The 22,712-nt window shown below is 35.2% G+C and overlaps 1 protein-coding gene across 2 annotated transcripts; it reads left to right on the top strand.

Moving 5' to 3' along the window:
• Positions 1–203: 203 nt before the first annotated feature.
• On the top strand, positions 204–16,600 carry bbc3 (BCL2 binding component 3). Of its 2 annotated transcripts, NM_001045472.2 has the most exon segments (5): positions 237–405; positions 2,604–2,862; positions 7,189–7,385; positions 13,418–14,754; positions 14,780–16,600. In NM_001045472.2, coding segments are annotated over 3 exon segments (546 nt in total). In that variant the 5' UTR covers positions 237–405; positions 2,604–2,615; the 3' UTR covers positions 13,520–14,754; positions 14,780–16,600.
• The last annotated feature ends 6,112 nt before the right edge of the window (positions 16,601–22,712 follow it).

Here is a 22,712-nt window from a genome sequence, read left to right as displayed (position 1 = left end):
TATATAGTTTTTAAAGTATAAACAAACAAGGAAACCTATGAGATGTCCCCATAAATCACATAAACCGCCTTGCGTGCGTGTGTGTGTCCACTCGCTGGCACCTCGCCATGATGATGATGAGCATGTCAGGGCTTGTTATGAGACTGGCGGGAGGGCGTGGCTTAAAGCGAGGGACTTGAGCGCAACAGTGAAAGGACTTTGCTGTCATCATATCAACACATCTTCACATGCACACGGCAGGCTAACTGAGTACTCATCTAATGAATTAACACCGCTTTATATCCCCTCCAGCTTAAGGAATAACATGAACGGACATTTCAAGTGTTTCTGAAGTACGACACACATCTGGTGTCAGGACATCACGATTCTGGGATAACATCAACTTACTAACATCACCTTTTGAAGGTACGCAAATATGTTTTTAGTGTTTGTTGCACATGCATCGCTTTGTTCATAGCAGACATCTGCGAAAGATTACTTATTTGGGAGGGAGTAGGCTACAGTGGCTCGTTCGTTATCAAAAATATGATTTACACTATATAAGTGCATTAAGCTGCATGATTAAACGCCATTTAAGCGGTTGAAATCATCAGCATGCTGTAGAAAATATATTTGATGTTTTATTTTGTTTATATAATGCTGATTTTAGCAGGTCTGGACTAGTTTGCACAGGTTCAAGCTGCTAAAACAGACACCAGCTGGTCAGTCAAGCTGATTTTGAGGGCTGGTTAACTGGTCAACCCAAGATGTAAACAGCTCGGACCTTCTTTCACCAGCTACAACAAAACCGCTTGATTTTATTGTTTAGCACTTAGCACATGTCTATTGGCTATTTGTAGATAATATAACAAATGTTCAAACTATTATGTAAAAGATAAGATTGTCAGTTTCCAAAATCGTCAAATCTTCAATCTTGCATCACTCCAGTCACCGGCTGCGCGCTTTTCCTCCGACGCTTCAGAATTTTCCGCGTTCACAACATCAGCCCCCGTCGCCTATTGAGAAAAATCGATATAATCGCAGTGGGTGTCGTAATTAGGAAAGTGTGATATGTATTCCAGTGGAATGGAGCTTTTGTAATGTAATGTTTGTTAGAGAGAGTCACGATGGCACGTGAGGTTGTGTTAAAGCGCGCGAGAAGCGGTGTGTGTGTGTGTGACATCGCGTGCACGGATTTGTTTACAAACACACCCGTGAGCACGAGGCTGAAGTTTCTGCCATCTTGTGGACGTGTAAAATATAGGTTGCTGGCCTTTTTTTTACAGTCTATGGGTCAGATAGGGATACTTGCATTGCTGGATTGTTTTGATTTATTTAGCTTTTCTTAAATGGAAGAAGAGGTAGAGTTTATTGTTCCTGTTATAGTTTATTATAATAAGTCTAAATTAATTTCTATTTCCTGCTGTCTTAGAACTTTAAATAAGTTAAAATAAAAATTTTAATGTATGTTTTATTAGTGGTATTACATTATTATTCTTATTTTACTTATTACTTATTTACTTATTATTATAGTTAGCGTACTATTAAATCTGTTAAATTGTAAAATTATTTTGAATAAGTTTTATATTGTTTTTTTTTCTTCAGTCTACTTATTATTAGTATTTAGTTATTTATTTATTTATCGATGTTTATCATTAAATCACTCAAATTTAATTATCCTGAAGGCTTTGATTTATAATAATAATTATTATTAATATTTTTATTATTATTATTTATAAAAAAAAATTCAGCTTTGTCCCTTTATTATTCTGGGGTCACCACAGCGGAATGAACCGCCAACATATCCAGCATATGTATTATGCAGCGGATGCCCTTCCAGCCGCAAACTATCACTGGGAAAACTATTATTATTATTAATATTATTGTTATTGTTATTATATCATTATTGTTGTTGTTCTATTAAGTCTAAATTATTGGACATTTATTTGCATTTTGTTTTGTTTTGAGAATATTCTTAGATTGTATTTTGTTATTTATTATTAGTAATATGATTTCATGATTAATTATTTTTATAAGTCTAAAAGAATGCACATTCACAAAATAAAAATAATTAAATTTGTGTGGTTTTATTTTCTTAAATTAATTACAGTTTTTTAGTTATTACTGTTGGTCACTCTTTACAAAAAGGTCGCCTTCGTTAATGCTGGTTAATGTGTTTACTAACATGAACAAAGAATGATTAGAATGTAATATTCACAGTTCAACATTTACTAATGCATTATTAAAATCCAAAGTACTTGAGAGCATTAGTTAAAGCACTGTGAGTTAACAAGAACTAACAACCTTATTTTCTTTAAGTAACATTTACAAAGATAAATAAATACTGTAGTTATAATGCAATTTTTATTATGTTCATTTACATAAATTGTATTATCATTATCTTATTATAATGATTATCTTTTTATTATGTTATTATTAAGTTTCTTTTCACTTACATCTGAATAAAAATGTATTTTTTAACGAGTATAACTTTTTAACAGGTCTCTTCTTTGCAACAGCATATGTTGTCTTTTGAGTCCAACTGCAGTTTTAGACGAAACAGTTGGCATGCAAACAGGTCTGATGATTTTGTGTAACATTTTGTTTGTTTTTCTCCTTTCAAGACTGTATGTGGAATGGCCCGACCAGAGATGGAAAGCAGAGTGGACGAACATAACTCTGGCACGCCGAACAGCTGCAGGATGGAGGTGCTGCGTCAGGACGCCTGGCCAAATGGCAGCATCATCCAGCCCTGCCATCGACGCCGAACCATTGCCACTCAAACCAGCACTCTCTCTGCACCACTGCCCCACATCCCCTCACATGATGCCTTCAGCTTGGACAGCGTCCAGCAGCAGGACAGTCTACTCAGGGACAATTCAGGTAACATGCTGAACACACTGAATTAATATGTGCATGCTGTGCATAATTAGCATCATTTATTTAAATGAGATTCAGAAGACAGAATCCCTGGCTTTGACTCCAAGTGTTAGTGCAAAACATTGCTGGCGAATAAAGCTGCATTTACCTAAAAAAATCTAATTAAAAAAAATGTTTTGTTTACAACTGGAGTTTTAGCAGTATTTAATTAAACATGCACTAATTTGCATTAATTTCTGACAAGTGGAAGTGAAGATTTATGAGTTAGTGCCGGAAAAATATATTGAGACATTATGTACTGTGTAATTTACAGTGACAAATTGATAACATGCAACAAACCAAGTACAAAACTGTAGATTTTGGATGTTTTCTTGACGTATTGTTACTTTGCAAACAGCCAAAATCTCAAAACTGACAGGTGCATGAAAGTACAGTGTTTCTGCCTGTATTAAATGCACAAGGAAGTGTCCTCCCCGTGTCAGAGAGCTCTAACTGAGGCATGTTTAGACATGTTCTTTACTGTTGGCTTCCTGTCAAGCACTGCTCGGGTCCACAGTGTCGGCCTGTCAGACAGAATCACACTGCGTTTCAATGTCTCTATTCCTCCTGTTTTTAACCTATCGGTTAACCCTATGTGACACTTCTGCTGACACTCCTCCTCAAAGGTTTTCTCTCTAGTTGATAGCCTGTCGCTGGTTCCTCCCTGTCCTCCAGCTGTCCACCCTATCCTGTCCTACCCTATCCCAGCCCACCCTCATTCTTGCCCGCCAATGGCTGGATTTCAGCTCAGGCTGTTGCACCGGCCCTCAGTTACCCTGGCAACAAGCCAGAGCCGGCAGTGCCGCTCTCTCCATTCACCTGCGCCGCAGATCAGCAGATTCTCAAGGCTGCGCCACTAATCTCCTGCACACCTTTGCAGAAAAGCAAGAAAATGAATCCTTGCGTGTTCACTTACAGATAGTCACAGCTAAATGTAAGCTTAAGAGGATCTCAGAATAAATAGTCAAATTTTTCATGATACTTTATGAAGCCGAAATGCAGAGTTCAGCATTTAAAAGGACTGAGTTTAGTCTATAGACAGTTGAAGTCAGAATCATTAGCCCCCTTCTGAATTTTGAACAGAGCAAGGAAATTTTCACAGTCTGCCTGATAATATTTTTTCTTCTGGAGAAAGTCTAATTTATTTTATTTTATCATATTAAAAGCAGTTTGGACATTTTTATGAACCATTTTAAGGGCAAAATTATTAGCCCACTTTAAGCTGTATTGTTTTTCGATAGTCTACAGAATAAACCATCATTATACAATAACTTGCCTAATTACCCTAACCTGCCTAGTCAACCTAGTTTTACCTTTAAATGTCACTTTAAGCTGTATAGAAATGTCTTGAAAAATATCTAGTCACATATTATGTACTGTCATCATGGCAAAGATAAAATAAATCAGTTATTAGAAATGAGTTATTAAAACTATTATGTTTAGAAATGTGTTGAACAGAAATTAGGGGGGGGGGGCTTAATAATTCTGACTTTAACTGTACATATAATGCAGATAGTCCACTAGGGCAGAACACAGAATCAGAATCGAAGTCAATCCTTTAAACTGATGTTGATTCTTTCTTCTCAAACAAACACTGTGTACATAACTGAATGTAAAGGAATAATCAGCGGTACAAATCCAGCAATGGTATAACAGAACTGCTACATCTGCTTACTGAATCAGACAGAGTCTGTTCGTGGAAATATTAAAATTATGGAAAAATTAGTAAGGGTGTTGAAAAATTCTGAATTTTGAAATTGACTCTCAAGTGTGGAGCACGTATGACGGATGGACACTTGGATTTTAAAGTGAATTAGCTATTCACTTATGCTAAATCGGGTCATTTGCTTGCTAGGTGTAACAGAAGGTTAGGAAGTCCACACTTCCCAGCAAACAATGTTGTGTTTAATAGACGTCTAATAGACATCTAAACGTAGACAGTTTGGCTAAAACAAGGCTTAACTTGGGCTGTCAGTGAATATCTAATAGACATCTAAGAATAGCCCAAAATTAGTCATCTAGTCAACTAGTCATCAAATCGACAGATTAGACAGACTTTATATGTCTAGTCATTCATTTCAGTTTGTTTGATGACTAGTCTAGTTTTAGTCTATACTTAGACGTCTATTAGATTTTTACTGACAGCCCAAATTTAGCCTTGTTTTAGCCAAGACGACTGTGTTTAGACGTCTATTAGACATCTTTTAAAAACAAAAAATGCTTTCTGGGTTCATGCTTTTACTGCTTTTTGTCATGTTTCAACTACAGTACTCATTTAGAGGTGCTTTACATATTTCGGTTTTCCTACTGTGACCTAAACAACGAGGACTTGAAGCCTGCATTTGATCAATACAAGTTAATGAGCAGTTGTAGAATTGATCTGACAGTATTGAAGCCACCATACTGTAAAACACACACACATACACACAAAATATGAGTTTAATACAAAACTTAGCACGACATAACCAAACAACCATTGTGGCTCATCATGCTTGCAAAAGTTTCTTAAACAAATAAAAATTTGGCTCAGCATTGTATATGAAATCTCTCTGCCATTGTAATCTCTGCTGAATCTGTATTTGGTTAGACTACCCGCTTCTTTGCATGTCGGTGTGTTAAATGGATCTTTAAATAATAGTGACCCCAACTGAACCCGTCCAACAGTCTCATATATCTTGCTTTGGTTATGAGAATACTGTTAACATTGTGCCTGGGGCGTTTTTACTTAAAGTAGTAACCTTAAGTGAACTTGCAACAGTACTGACATATAGCATGACAATAAATGCTGGCTCAGCAGTGGATCAGTTGCGCACAATTAGTTCTGCAAATACAAAGTGTGTTGTTAAAAAGCCACCGGTGGTTATGCATTTGAATAATACTTTTAATGAATAAGTGAATGTGTCAGTAGTATAATGCTTATTCATTCATTTATCTGTAAATATATTAAAAAATGATTTACTTCTGTTTGGATTCAATGGTGTTATTTTATTAATTTTATTAATCTATCATTTCTAAGGGATTTCTATAGATTGTAATTTAATCTATAAAGTCAAAAAAGATGATGATATGAAGTAGTAATTATAATTTAAATAATTCTTTAAAAGACTGTATATTATTATTTCTTATTATAATATTTTTTTCAATATGTAACGTTGTAATTCATTATTTTATTAAATATTTGTTTGTTAGTTTGTAACACTTTCCTGAGAAGGTTCAAAAATTTTACAGATCTTCTGAAAACAAATTACTATATTACTTACATATAACAAGTTATTAACATATGAAGAGCTGAGATGCAAAAACCTCTAAGTGCCGTCTAAAATTTTCTTCTAAAAAATAATTTTATTAGGCTCCTGTGTGTAGGTTCAGAAATATCACTTTCAAGGCAAAGGATAATTAATATTTATGGTCTTATAATGAAATAACTCAACATAAACAAAGGAGGCTGAGAAAAGGGTTCATTTTCAACAGCACTTGGACGTTTTTGCATCTAAACTCTGCATACAGTTAGTCAGAATTATTAGCCCCCCTTTGTATTTCCTAACTGATGTTTAACAGAGCAAGGACATTTTCACAGTATGTCTCATAATATTTTTTCTTCTGGAGAAAGTCTTATTTGTTTTATTTCAAATGTAATAAAAGCAGTTTTTAATTTTTAAATAAACATGTTAAGGTCAAAACTATTAGCCCCTTTGAGCTATATATATATATTTTTCTGATAGTCTTCAGAACAAACCATCGTTATACAATAACTTACCTAATTACCATAACCTGCCTAGTTACCTAATTAACCAATTTAGGCCTTTAAATGTCACTTCAAGCTGTATCTTTTCAAGTGTCCTGAAAAATATCTAATCCGATATTATTTACTGTCATCATTGCAAATATAAAATAAATCAGTTATTAGAAATGAGTTATTAAAACTATTATGTTTAGAAATGTGTCAAAAAAAATCTTCTCCTCGTTAAACAGAAATTGGGGGGAAAAATAAACCGGGGGGCTAATAATTCTAATAATAGTTTATATAGTACTGCTAACAAATGAACATCCTCAACACAAAGAAATAGGAGTGTTTATCATGAAGAAGGTAATAAACTTATTTTATTAGTTAATAGTTTCTTATTTTACGCAAGATAAAGTTTATTCAGGTTGTAAAATGCCAGGTTTGGTAAATCCCAAAATCCTAATGATTTATGAAGTAAAATATATGATAATTAAATAAACTCTGTTCTTTAAAAATGTATATTTCATGCATACACTATTGATTTTACTCTTCTTGTTTTTGTATAGGAACAGAACAGGAAGTGTCCAGGCCTCTTCCTCTGCCAGATCTGCTAGCAGACAACCAGAGCTCCTCAGAGGAGTCCACGTCCAGCAGCAGCTCGACCGCTGAGGAGGACCCCACACTGGAGGAGCAGGCTGTGGAGAGGGTGGCCGTACAACTGAGGACAATTGGGGACGAGATGAACGCTGTCTTCCTTCAGAGGGTAAGAGTCATGCTTGGTTACATTCACAGCGTTGTTGTAAGGGACTGCCAATTACAATAAATTAAAGCTGTGATTATCATTGTATGACAAAAAGAAATTGCAGTGAAAATAATCATGGCTGCCAAATTAAAGTGTCGTTCCAAATCAAAATGCTTTAAATGGGCCACTTCTAAGGGCCCTTAGGAGTTTAGGAGTTTGCGTACAACTTTTGAGCCCCTGTGATCAATTGTTTGTTGTTGAAAAGTGCATTCCATTCGGAAGGGCTCATCACTATGCCTTAAGCCCTTTAAAACTATCCTTCCAGTGGTAAACTGTTTGAAAAGATTAGGGTATAGGGACGAGTACCTCAAAATAGTACATGCTAAGTCTCTTGCTTGTTGGGTCAGCCATTTTGAATCAGTTGTTTGATTGAACGATTTGGTGAACCTTTCATTAAAATAGGGATTAGTCTCCACCTACTGGTTGTTTAGTGAGTTGCACATGTCATCTTTACATTGTTTTCTTTATGTTGCTAAGCAATGTGAATTGCCTTGCCATTGTGGCAGGATTTTTATCTGAGCAGAGCAGGGCTTTTTTAACTGTTGTCCCTAGCTATGTTTCCATCCAAATATGCTAATTAAATGTATGCGAAAATCTGGACCCGGAGTAAACCCACGCGAACGCAGGGAGAACATGCAAACTTCACACAGAAACGCCAACTGCCTCAGCCAAGGCTCGAACCCGCGAGCCAGCGACCTTCTTGCTGTGAGGCGACAGCACTACCTACTGCGCCACTGCATTGCCCGCATCTTTTCTTATCGAATAAAAAGTTTATCCTACTCAGTTATGAGCACAAATTGTTTATGCGCATTTTGAAAATTGATGTGGAAACATAGCTAATAGAAGCGCCACGTTTTTGAAGCACTAGCAGTGTTGCAAGGTACTAAGTGTGTGTTTGTAAAACGTTCTCAGCAATTTTTACAAGCTCCAACAATTGGAGTAGCACTCGCTGCTGAGCATTGTTTAGAAGAGCACTGGCATTTTCAACACTACGAGGGACACCTGCCCCTAGTGTCATATCTATTTATCCATGATGACAGGCTTAAACCAGCCAAAATACCTAACTCTTTAAACAAGATATTTTTTAATCATGGTTAAAATCCCCCCTAAAATACTACAAATTCTTAAGTTTTGTCTAGTTGTGATAGTTTAATTATGGCAAAGCATTATTCAGAATCCTAAAGTAAGCGGTCAGTGTGTGTTTGTGATTATGAGCGAGTGTGCTGGGCCGTGCTCAAATGTAGCCTCCAGTGGGTCTTCTAGTAAATGGATCAATACGATATTCACAAGCCTGTAGTGAGTGTTGTGACTGGAGTCGAGTTTCCAGTTGTGGACGAACTTAATAACCTTCCCTCCTCCCTCTCTCTCTCTCTCTTTCTGGATCCCTGTTGTATAGCGTGAGGATCTGTTCTGTGAGGCGCTCAGGAGTAAACACAGGCTAATCTCCCCTCCCCCCAGCTCCCGCTCCGCTCCTCAGACAAACACACATGACGTCACCGCTCTGCCTCATATTTACCTAGAGTTAAAGTGATAGTTCAGCCAAAAAATCATTTACTCCTCCTTCACTTGTTCTAAACCTGTCTGCTGTTGAACACAAGACATTTCGAAGAATGTTGAAAACCAGTGGCCATTGACTCTTATAGTATTTATACATATTTCCTACTATGAAAGTCAGTAGCTATCGATCTCCAACATTCTGCAGAACATTTTCTCCCGTGGGTTTGCTAGAAGGTGTGTAAACAGTGAGAACATTTTCATTTTTGATTGAACTGTCCCTTTAAGTGTGTGCGCTCGCTGCTCATTTTCAGTAAGAGTCGATTGTTTTTCGCACATTCGTCCCAGTTTCCCGCTCAGACTTACACACCTGCGTCGACACACGCGATGTAATAAAAGGCAGTGTGTGTCACGTGCAGAAAGCCTGCGACCTGTGGCGTGGCCTCACTGAACTCTGATAGCAGTGTGTTTTTACTGGATGATGGCTTTGTTTACTGAGGCCGGCAGGAGAATGGCATGACAGGGACTTCCCTATATACAGGCTGAGCAACAAAAGCACAGTATGTGTGTGTGTGTGTGTGTGTGTGTGTGTGTGTGTGTGTGTGTGTGTGTGTGTGTGTGTGCACAAGTGCAGTTCTCTTTCACCGTGGGCATGTGAGACTGATGGACCACAGATCCTCCTCCTGCCCTTATGAACTCACTCACTTCTCTCTGCAGTCTCGTCCTCCTCGCTGGAGACTGTAGTTTTCAGCACGTGCTCTGGGTCAGTCTTCCATCGTCAGCTCTTACATCTGTTTCTAAGGATCTAGATCAACGTTTAAAGCAACAGCAATTCATTCATTCAGTTCAATTCAAATAAAAATCTTTTAATAAATGTATATATAATCAGGCTCGTAGGGAAGGGGTGAACCATTTTTCTCCAAAAGTGGAGCTTTTTGCAGTTATTCTACACAATTTCTAATAAATTATGAGGTTCAAATACTTTAGTGTCATTTTAAGCACTTATCTTTGCTGCATTAGCTTGTCGCATTGTGATCATAACCACATTTTTTGATCCAACAAAAATATTTCCTACAATTTTGTCAAAATGCTTACCATACTATTTTATTACAAACTGTTTATTTAGAAATATGCGTTTAAACTGAAAGCTATTGCACTTTCATAAATAATGTAATGAGATTAGAATTTAAAATTAAATGAATAATAATGTTTATGAAAAATACTTATTTTAAATACAAATTTATTATCATGGAATATATTATCATTAGGAATTAAAACTTATAGGAAACCATGTAAAACATATATTAAAAACTGTAGCCTGTAGGTAAATAATAAACTGGCCAGCTCATTTTCTCAGTGAGAATTTGTCAATTGTAATAATTAAAAATTATTTTTACAATTTATGATGGCATACTGTCAAAAACGGGACAAATGAGTTCAAATAGGGACCAAATTCTGTCAGTGGGGGGTGGGTCTGTCGAACTGCCCGAACTCGCCCTGGCTACGGGCCTAATAATAATGTAATAAATATAATATATATATACAAAAATGTTTTGTAATTTTTATTTTTTGTATTCTAACATTTTATAATACATTATTTAATACATTATACTTTAATATTACATAATATACCAATTTCATTTAGCATGTTGATCATAAAATAAGTAATAAAGTACTTCAAATTCAAGGTTTCCATAGTAAATGTAAACATATTTTTGTTATAATCTAGGCATAGAATATAAGATTCTGACAGGATAACCAGAATAAAAATATCACGGTATTGTGTTTACTTCTCTAAAATGAGTTCTTTATAAATGTCTGGGTAAAAAAAAACAACATTTTTCTTTTCAATGAACACAATATATTTTATTTTAAGAAACATTTAAAATATTTTGAACCGGTAGCTTTTGATGTGGACAGTCCTTTTCAGCTGGAGATACTGTTGCCCCCAAAAAGCTGAATTAAATAGCTGTAAAAGTCACGTACATAAAAAATACATTTACCGTAAGTACGGTATAGCATACATTTTTGGTGGTTTTAAAACCTTGACTATTCCAAACAGCGGTAAACCTTGAAAACGGTTATCGTCCCATGCCTAGTTAATATATATAAAATGTTTTATTATAAAAAAATTATAAAGTATATTAATGGGCATTAATATTTTATACCACATTGTTAAGTAACCTGTCCTTACTTTTAACATTGTAGCCTGGTTTAACTGCCTCTGTTAAAAGCACAAATAAACTTTTAAGGTTAGTAAACAGAGAGTAAAATAATTGGTGAGAGACAAACACCTCTTACTAATTTATTTATAGCAGCGACAAAAATAATAAGCTCCACTTCTGTTGAAGACTCTTCCCATTTTTTACATGGTTCCTTAAAGTTATTTCCATCTGGTACATGGTATAAAAAGACTTAAGTACAAGAAGACTTTTATTCCCACTGCCATTGCTTTTATTATTAAAATAATTGTATAAGTGTATTTATGTTTTGTTGTTATGTGTGAGCCTGTGTCTGTAGACAATCTTCTAACCCTTGTGGAATAGACATAATGTTTATTGAATTGAATTGTTCTTAATAAAACTCCTAAATCTTTAGTCATTTTTTTATCTTAGTAATTTTACATGACTTTTTTAAAAATTGATTTAATAAATATAATTTATTTAAATATTTAAGCTTTAAATAATCATGTTCATCAGCAGAAAAACCTTACTCTAAACATTAAGTAAAAAAAAAGTCCATTACAAATGCAGCAGCTGAAAGCAGTGGTAACCCTGCACTCTTCAATATTGTGTTGATATTTGCCCTGCTGCACTTTTCTCAGTGATTGGCTCATTCTTTCAGTGTCACTGTCTTATTTCATGTCTCCTTCACTTGATCCCCCCTGCGAGGAGTTATTTTTAGCGCATGACTCATCGCAGCTGTTGACAGTAATGTGCTGCTCTCCTGACTCCACTTTGCAGACACTGGCTGTCTGTCTGTCTGAGACACACACACACACACACACACACACTACTATGCTAACATAACCCTTCACACACTCCTACTCAAACACAAAGCTTTATTTTCTTGATGCGAGTGTTCCTGTTGGTCCAAAAAGTTTACCTCACGGCTGTGTAGGATTGAAGAGGTGGAACAAGTGATTTATATAAAGCAAAGGTTTCCACACAGGGGAAAATCTCAAGCAATTGTCTTTGCCGTGTTTTAATTTTATCCTTATTAATAAAATTAGCTTTTTTAAATTGTCACTTCAAATCTAAAATAGATTTAACAATAAACTTTTGGTCTGAACACAAAAAGAACACATTTAAGGACACTTTAAAATATCTTGTTTGTAAATTGTACTTTACATTTAAAATCAAGTCCCTCTAGTTTTCTTGTGCTTTAAATAAGTACACTTATTTTGAAGTACTGACTAGCACACACAATCATATGTAGAGTACTTCTGAATTTGTACTTCTGAATTTGAACTATATTTGATATTACATTTAAAAGCAAAGTTCACCCCAGAAAACTCAAATTTTCTAGTTTTCAGGTAATTCCCAACATTTATGAGTTTCTTTCATCTAAACAACGCCAAAGAAGATAATTTGAAGAATGTCAAAATTTACTCACGATTTACTCAGCGTCAGGTAAACATTTTTGAGTTTCTTTCATCTGATGAGGCAAAAAAAGATATTTCAAAGAATGTAAAAATTGACACACTGCTTACTCGTTCACAGGTGGTTCCAAACATTCATGAGTTTCTTTCATCTGATGAGGCAAAAGAAGATATTTAATAGAATTTAAAAATTTACTCACGATTTACTCATTTTCAAGTAGTTTCAAACAATTATGAGTTTCATCTGAAGAACGCAAAAGAAGATATTTAGAAGAATGTAAAAATGTACTCATTCTCGAGTGGTTAAAAACATTTACGTGTTTCCTTAATCTGAAAAACACAGAAGTAGATATTTCTAAGAATGTAAAATTTGCTCACGGTTTACTCGTTCTCAAGTGGTTCCAAACATTTATGAGTTGCTTTCATTTGATAAATGCAAAAGAAGATATTTCGAAGAATGTTAGAAACCAGTACCCATTGAAATGTAATAGAAGAAAAAACAAATGACTATGCAAGTCAATGGTTACCAGTTTCATCAGAGGAAAGAAACTCAAACAAGTTTGTGACAGGTGCAGGGTGAGCAAATGATGACATCATTTTCAGTTTTGGGTATACTATCGCTTTAAAGCTAATATATTATAAATGCACTGAACTATATTAAAAATGTACTAAAGTATTTAGTCTGGTATAAGTGCTATAGAGATAATTACTTTGTTGTTCACACAGTCAGCTGATTAATGAGCTCTGAAGGGCTGTCTGTCAGCTTCAGGCTTTCACATTCTTGGATGTGATCTACAAAAACAAGCTCTTTGTGACTCTCCTGTTTCCTTTCACTCTTTTGATATTGCATAAAACAGACGGCGATGATCTCACTCCGCTCTCTCTTCTTTTGTTTCAGAATGCCGTCCCGCACTGGCAGAACTGGAGAGGCCTGTACCGCGGGCTCATGGCGCTGGTCTCGGACACCATCAATGCCCTCTACCAGCACGGCCTCAGATGAACACACGGGTTACAAAGGACAGGACGAGTGCAGGCGCTCTCCTTTCCAACACTTACAGACTCTGGGATTTTTCTGCAGGATCAGACGCCATGTTTGTTTCTTTATCTGTGTTTGTTTTTTTGTTTTTTTTCATAAATGTAGCATATAGTGACTGAAGCGTGTGTCCCGGGATAGACGTCAGTTAGGAGTAAGTGGCGAATTAGTGAACTCATTTTTGCATTTTTAACTGGAGTGCTGGAAGTTACATGATACCGGGTCACTCTCAAACAAACACACTGAGCCTAGAAGTGCTTTATGGGTAATGGGTTTTCCTCTCCGCTGCCTTACAGGAGCAATAACTGCGCTGCACTATCAGTCATCAACAGCGCAGGACAAGCACTCGCACAATATTGAAATCTCAATTCTGTCATCGTTTACGCACCTCTAATTTTCATTCAACACTCGTAAATTTGTTCATTTGCTGAACACGTGAAATATTATCATTATCAATATTTTACTCTAACCATAGTGTAGGATATATGATACTCTTTCCTCTTGTAATTTGAAAATTCAGGAACAACAACAATAAAAACTGGCAGTGTATCATTAATGAATTCAATAATGAAAACATTAAAGGCTTTGCAATGTAAACTCGGAAAAAATCTGTTAATTGAGTATTTTGTGATTCATGTTTTTTTACCCATTATTACTCATTTAGGCTTTTCAATTGCATTATGGGATCTTGATCTTTCCTCCAAAAGCTTTTGATGTTGATTTTTTTTAAATGGTCTTTTATTGATATTTTTTCACAATTCAAATGGATATATTGTCTAGGCTTGTGTTGTAAATTACGGTACAAAAACCTGGCAATAAGCAGCCAGTACATTTTCTGTTATTAAAAAAACTAACTTATCTATTTATGATTTCTTAAACAATATCTTGTCTCTAACTACTTAAAATGTCAGTAAAACTCACTCTGTTAAAACTCCAGAGTTGAATTTTCAACATCAAAAGTCAGAGCAGAGATCAACATCTCATAATTCAATTCACAACCGTAAATAAACAGAAAATGTGTGAATCACAAAATTGTATTTACAGATATGTTTACAGTGTACGTCAAAACATTGACTAATATCCACCCATTCGACCATTTAATACAGGCTCATGGGAAACACTAATATGCTCAGTTTCCTTAAGTCAAAAATAAAATCTATAGTAAGTTTTCGCTATCTTTGACCTCTTTTTTTATGAAGCCAGTCTCAAATATAATACATTTACAAGATATAATTCATACATCCACAACACAATTCACATTTACAAAATTACAATTCGTAAATTTAAAACACAATACAAAAACACACTAATACAATTCGTAAATTCAAAACACGTTCATTTTCAGAACACATGGATGAAAATATTTTAGACTGAATCTGAGATTTCAGCCCCTTCACTTTTACTGAAAATGCATTTTTCTGAAGAAATTGGAGTTTTTTTTAATGATGAACAGATTTAATTTAGGTTTATATATTCACATATAAACACTGAACTGCAAACAATGTTTACAGCTTGCTTCACATGCAAGAATCAATGCGTTAATAATATAAATAAAAGCATAAATTCAATCAGGTCATCATGTAAATCCCCCGTAGAATACCTCAATACATCATTCATTTCTAATTCCTTTGAAAATGAATAGATTTACGGTTACAGAAGTGTCTCAGATTGCATTAAAAAGATCTTCCGAAGCTTGAGGGTGAGTATATACGATGACATAATTGATTTTCTAAAGCGAACCCTTTTAATGGTAAACGGGTGATATTTACTGCAGTAATGGAACGTGTGTGTACTTTTTAATGGAGCACAGTTGGATCGTGCCTTGCGAACACCCTTTTTGTACTAAAGCCATTAGGGACAATCATTGAATAGTGTGCGGGTTAACCCATACTGTCGCCCCCTAGCTGAATCTAAACTTCGGGACACAGATTTGCCACTTAATTTAAAGACTGGTCGCCTCCAATGGAGGCAAAGGAGAAAGCCAGACCACTAGTAATGGAAATGGCTGGAGAGCAGTGTTAATATTTGCAAGTGTACATATTTTGAGGATAGAATAAACAGGGAGTTTTTTGGTTTCTTATGTGGTTTCTATATTTTGATGAAATGACCTTAAAGTACTTAACATTAAGTTCCTTTTTCGGTTTCAGTTTGGTTTCGTTATATGAGCTTTATTTTTTGGGGGGCCGACACTGGAATGCAGTTGTTTTCAAGTCCAGTGGATTTCTGTCTGTTTCTGGAACTTAATTAAATATATCGTGTAAAAATAAGTGAGCACCCCTCTCCCCATGATAAAAATGTACTTTGCGAATTGAGTTCTCAAACAAATATATTTGAGAAGCACAAGCTAATTTATTGAGCGTCCATTTGTTATAGGCGGAACTGAAGTGGATTGAATAAGCATGGAGATCTTCATTAGTGTTGTGTTCCTATGGACCAAATCTCTCTGTCGTTTATTTGTTGACATTCCCCTGAAGGTTGTAAGAACAATCCATTCATTTCCTGTTTTTTTTTCTTTCATTCTGCTGTAATTTATTTGTCTACAAAAAGGACTAAACTGAGCCAAACTTTGATCATACTTGAACAGACTGAATCATCGTGTCAGATCCAGGTCTGTCTGGGACTTTTACAGATACGTAACACTGTTATGGGTTTCAAGCACTTCCCTTAGAAACCACTTTTGAACAACTGTGGCCGGTCGGTGTGTAAACTCCTTCAACCACTCATTTCTGTGTTTGCGTCGGCTTCTGTAGTGTCGGTCATGGCATGTTGTGGAGCAGAGATGTGTTTCCTGTGGCCGCTTGTCTCATGACTTCCTGTTTAACAACAGTTGTGTGGTCTGTTTCCTGTGGCCACCTTGTGACTTTCAACCAAACTGTTCGCTGATGCGGAAAGGCCTTATTTGTACTGTCAGATTTACACTAAACTCATGACTCATTTTCTAGCTTTGTACTTTTGCCATTTGAAATTTTTCTATGTAAAATTTCTACATGAATTTTTGTATAGTTTTTTTTTTCTTCACCGTTTTCAATAAATATGACAATTACAAAAGTGTTTTGATTTTGTGTTGTTATTGTTAGTCAGTTGATTTGAATTATTTACTATTGAATGCAAAGATACACTGTCAAAAAGGGCTGGGATTCACAATTTCTTCATGTTGTCCCAACACAAATCAATTAACTTCATTTTTATAAATTTAGGTGGATTAAACATAAAATAAGGGGTCATGGTGGATCAGTGGTTAGCACTGTCACCTCACAGCAAAAAGGCTGCTGGTTCGAGTCCCGGCTGTGTCAGTTGGAGTTTCAGTGTGGAGTTTGCGTGTTCTCCTCATGTTCGTGTGGGTTATCTCCAGCTGCTCCAGTTTCCCCTGCAGTCCAAAGACATGCTTTATAGGTGAATTGAATAAACAATTGGCCGTAGTGTATGTGTGTGAATGTGAGGTTGTATGGGTGTTTCCCAGTACTGGGTTGCAGCTGGAAAAGCATCTGCTGCATAAAACATATGCTGGATAAGTTGGCGGTTCATTCCGCTGTGGCAACCCCAGAAGAATAATGGAACTCAGCTAAAGGAAATTGAATTAATTAATGAATAAACATAAAAGAATGACACTTTTTTGAGTTTATGCATACATAAAGTGCCCAAAACTATGTATTAAATGCCAAAAAATCTGTTGTATCCTCATTATGTTTTTTTTTTAAGGCAAACACATATTTTTAAGTAGTTTGTACGTAATAAAACTTTTTACTAACTGGACATTTACTCATTTTCTTTTTTCCTACAGAACTTTTTTTACAATGTAAAAGAATAAATTAAAGCAAGACATGATGGACACGTCCAGATATCATCCATATATTTGATCAGGGTTTTTGGTGTGAGGATCATTACAGTTGTTTTGTAAAAATCTATTTAAAAAGCCCATGGTTATCATCAATATTTTACACCACCATATTGTAGGCTATATGATACTCTTTCCTCTTGTAATCTCAAAACTGTGGCAGTATATCATCAATGAATTTAATAATGAATACATTAAAGGCTTTGCAATGTAAACTCTACACTGTAAAAATATATATATATATCTGTATTTTTCCTTATTTTGTGATTCCTGTTTTTTCCCACTTGTTTAAACTTTTCAATTGCATTATTGGTCCTTGATCTTTCCTCCAAAAGCTTTTGATGCTGAAAAGCTTTTATTGACACTGAATAGTTTAAAGTGATTTATTGTCTGAGTTGCTGTTTTACTTTACAGTACAAAACCTGACAATAAACTCAAAATATGTTTTCTGTTATTTTAAAAGCTTAGAGCTCTATATATGAGTTTTTAAACAATATCTTGTCTTAAACTGCTTAAAATGTCAATAAAACTCACTCTGTTAAAGCTCCAGAGTTAAATTTTCAACATTAAAAGTCGACAGAGCAGAGATCAACATCCCATAATGCTTTTCATAACCGTAAATAAACAGAAAATACTTGTAAATCACAAACTTGTTACTTTACAGATATCTTTTACAGGGTACATTAAAACATTGACTAACATCTATCCATAAGGTTAGCCATTTAATACAGGCTCATAGGAAACACTAATATGCTCCATAAGTCAAACCTAAAATAAATGCTACAGTGAGATTTCGTTACTGTGCAGCTAGATGTCTAATAAATAATACATTTACAAAACTACAATTCAAAGCAATACAATTCCACAACACAATTCACATTTAGAAAATTTAAAAAAAAAATTTTAAATACACAAATACAATTGGTAAATTTAAATCACAATTCATAAACAGAAATCATTCAATTAATTTGGCACAAATATTTATGACTTTTACTTGTGAATATATAAATTGTGTGTTGTATTTTTGAGTTTGAATTTACAAACTGGAGTTTGTAAATGTGAATTGTGCTGTGGATGTATAAATTGTATTTCTAAAATGTGTTTTTTATACTGATCTAGCCCCGCACTATTCCCGTTGTGTTTTGTGAAGAGCATGAAGATGATTTTCGTTTCCATATTTAAGACAGCGATGCAGTTTTGGGACAGTCTGACTGTACTCACGCTGAGAACATTACTCTTATCAGAACAAGATGTGAAAGATTGATTTGCCTGTGCCCAGAACATCAGCCGTGCATGAGCGCTCAGCCTTAGCCAGTGTTCCTGAAGGCAGTGTTGATCTTTTGAGGACTGCTCTTTGTTTATGCACTATATAGCTGGAAGCAACACATCTGTTGTAGAGTAAAAACATCTCGCCTTGGGGGTTTCTTCTCGACGATACCAAGGTTGCTTAATTAAAAGGAGAAGCTTAGCGCAGAGTCCGTAATTAATCCTGCTCTCTACTAGAGAAATAGCAGTGGATTTTAATCAATCCGAGTTTCATTTCTCACTACATTGACACTGGCAGTGATGCGGAGGACTGAAGGAACTGGACTTCATTACTTTACTTCATTATCCCTGTGAGTTTGCAATTGAACAGCACTGAAAATACAATATTTGTGCTAGACGTTTATGAGGAACAGAAAATACTGTGCACTTTCAAGCAGTTAGATTAAGTTTAATTCATTCATTCATTTTCCTTTAGCTTAATCCCTTATTTATCAGGGGTTGCCCCAGCAGAATGAACTGCCAACTATTCCAGCATATGTTATATGCAGTGAATGCCCTTCCAGCCAAAACTCAGTACTGGGAAACACCCATACACTATGACCAATTTAGTTTATTCAATTCACTTATAGCGCATGTCTTTGGACTGTGGGGGAAACCCACGCAAACAAGAGCAGAACATGGAAACTCCACACAAAAATGCTTACTGACCCAGCCTTGACTCGAATCAGTGACCTTCTTGCTGTGAGGCGACAGTGCTAACCACTGAACCACCGTGCCACCCTAAGTTTAACATGAACTGTAATTATGGTCCAGAATTATTTAGCTGTTTGTCTTAACACATTTTGAGTCACTGAATAAAATATCTGGGATTTTTTTTATCAAAACTCACTGAAGGTGGACAAATTATGGTTTCCGCCAGAATAAACACAGTAAATTCTTCATTTCACACTGTGCTCATCTTTTTTTTTTTAGTTGCCCACAATCCAATATTTCTTCTAAAGATTGTAAGTTTATACCTCATAATTCTGACATTTATTAATGTTGTGGTGCTTTTATTTCTTCAATTGATGTTTGTGTTTAGGTATTGTTGTTGTTCAAGAATGTAATGTTAATTTGTGTTTTGTTTTTTTCGTTATTATGTTGTGGTTGTGTTGCATGGTGGGACCACCTTGAAAATGCGATGGTACGCTACATCTCAAGGGATAAATCCTAATAAATAAGTAAATTCAAGTTAAAATTCAGACTTTTTTTTCTCAGACCTTAGTTTGTATTTCACAATTTTAAACTTCCAATTCCGACAACTCTTCCCTCAGAGTTTCTGCTTCCTAAATTAAGTTATAAAGTCACAACTGCGAATTAAGCTCTCCAAATTTGCCCTTTTACTCTTTTAATTTTGAGTTCGTATCGCTCAGTTTTAGCTATTAGCAATAAAACAATTCTGAAAAAAGTGGGATAAAAATATCTTTTTTTATAATATGGCAGAAACAGGCTTCCATAATCAACTGAATTAAAACATCAAACTGGTCAGTGATTGGCTGATTAATATAAATATAAAATCTGTTACTAGTTATTTGAACATTACTATGCAAGTTCTTACATAGTAGCCTATTTCTGATCAAATAGTGGGGATTTGGTTCTATTGCTGTTTAAGTTATTTGCGTTTGAAGTTAATTATTAGAAAGAGTTTATCAAGACTGACTAAAAAAAGTCATTTGTTATGTTAAAAATGGAATAAGAAGTTTTTAAAATCTAGATATAGTTATGCTGATTATCTTGTTTTAGCTCTTTTTTAATCCATACAAGGTATTCATATAATACCTAGAAGTCATATTAAGAACATGCACACATTACCATAATGGCATGTACAAGCTGATATAATGTGGGAGTTTGTGTCTCAGTGAACTTTAACATAGCTGTCTTGTTATTATTAGCACAGTACAGTTAAAGGCCTTTTCCATCTGATTTCACCCTGCAATGATAAAATCTTCAAAGAGTTATGCCTATTAGCTGTACACAGTAACCACGTTTCCACTGTCAACAATTTCCCTGAACCTTAAAAAAAACAAAACGAAAACGGTTACAAGAGTTGCCGCCACTCCCACTTGTTGGACCAGTTTGACCAGAATCTCATCTGACTCACAATGACTCATCCATGCTGTGTTGCCATACAAGGCACACGCTTACGATCCATTTCAAAGCCTGAAGTCTTGATTTTGCATGTCTGCAGCACAGACACAGCATATTCAAACATCATCATCTTCATCATCATATTCAAACAAACGTGACACGTTTAGTACAGTTTGTTCTATTCCTATACACGAGTTATGGTTTCCCCTCATCATTTGGTTGGACTATCAAAAGTACCAAATGTTACAGTACGTGCTTTAGCATTCCTTCAACTGGACGAGCAGGATAATTCCCTTCAACGAAAACAGAAAAATCAAAACATGACTTCCCATTCGCCTCGAGGGCATAAACCCTGCAGTACCAGTCCAGTAATGACATACCTGAAAAAATCCCTAGAGCTGACTAAAATACGTCAAGATACGCCTCAGGCTTTCACTAGTATGTCAGAATGATAACAAGCGTCAGAAGAAGCAGTGTATTCACGTGGTTGAATTTTCTGAAATAAATGACTCAAGGGAGAGACATATTTGCATTCATTTTAAATGCCATAAATTTTTAGGGCTAACAGTGAAAACTTTAGCAACAATTATTATTTATTGCTATGTTTTGATTGCTAAAAAAAATTAATAAGCATTAAATGTAATCAAAAAAATTAAATAAATAAAAATAACAGAATTCAAAACTTGTTAGAGGAACGTGTTTCTGCTGGGTCTAAACATTATTTCTGGAAGCTTTGCCAATATATTTTTTTGAAAGTGCGATTTGGATCATGTATCAAACTCCTGAAGTCTGGTCATTTGTTACTTCACAAGTGTTTTGAAGTGTTTCTGGTTTTCTGTGGCTTGCTGCTAGAAGCCATGAACCTGTCCACATTGTTTTTACCTGGTCTGAGGTCAGTTACATAAATATATAGTTACTGAAACATTAATAAAAGTTAATAGTCTCTTTGATGTTTGGATTGAAATTTGTTTGCGTTGTGAGAAACTGCAGCGCGTTTCAATAGTTTGCGCTTTGGAAAAATGCTGCGTGTTTTCATAAATAGTTTGCATTGTGAGAGCATGCAACGTTTTTGTAAATTGTTTGCATTGTAGGAAAATGCAGCATGTTTAGTTAATTTGCTTGCGTTGTGGGAAAATGCAGCGCCTTTTGATAATTTGTTTGCGAAAGTGGGAAAATGCAATGTGTTTTATTAATTTGTTTGTGTGAAAATGCAGCTCATTTTATTAATGTTTGTAAAAATGCAGCATGTTTTGTTAATTTTCTTGCGTCGTGGGAAAATGCAGCGCATTTTATTAATTTGTGTGAAAATGCAGTGCATTTTCGTAAATTGTTTGCATTGTAGGAAAATGCATCGCGTTTTGGCATTTTGTTTGCGTTGTGGGAAAATGCAGTGCGTTTTCATGTGTTTGCATTGTGAGGATTTGTAGCATGTGTGCTGTCAAACTGATGAAGATAATTTTTTACTTGTCGGTGTTTTTTTTTTATTTCAGCATGTTAATCTCTCTCAGCCACCGTACAATTGGATTATTAAAAAAAACTTTTAGTATTATATTTACACTGCTGTACATGACACAAACCTTTATGTATCTTACGATGACAAAACTAAAACTCTTATATTAAACAGAATAATAAGAACAGGTACAAGTTATTGTTATACAGTAGTTGTTATTGGTGTGAATCCTACTTTCCATTTCTTGGTGCATAAAAAAGGTCAAGCATGTAGTCATCAGTTCCTTACAAGGACCCAAAAATGAATGCATCAGAAACTAATCTGGAGTTAGAAAAGCTTAAGGATGCTTAAATAATTTGAGCACTGTAGCTGTGCCACTAACAGTCTTTTTATTGGTAAGCGAAGTGTTTAATCACTCATTTCTAGTAAGCAGACTAAACCAGTGGCTGCCGAGTTTTAAAAAAAGACACTAGAAGCACTCA

Source organism: Danio rerio, chromosome 15, assembly GCF_049306965.1.
Source record: "Danio rerio strain Tuebingen ecotype United States chromosome 15, GRCz12tu, whole genome shotgun sequence".
In the NCBI taxonomy this organism is placed as follows: Eukaryota; Metazoa; Chordata; class Actinopteri; order Cypriniformes; family Danionidae; genus Danio; species Danio rerio.
This window is presented reverse-complemented; position numbering and strand designations above follow the sequence as displayed.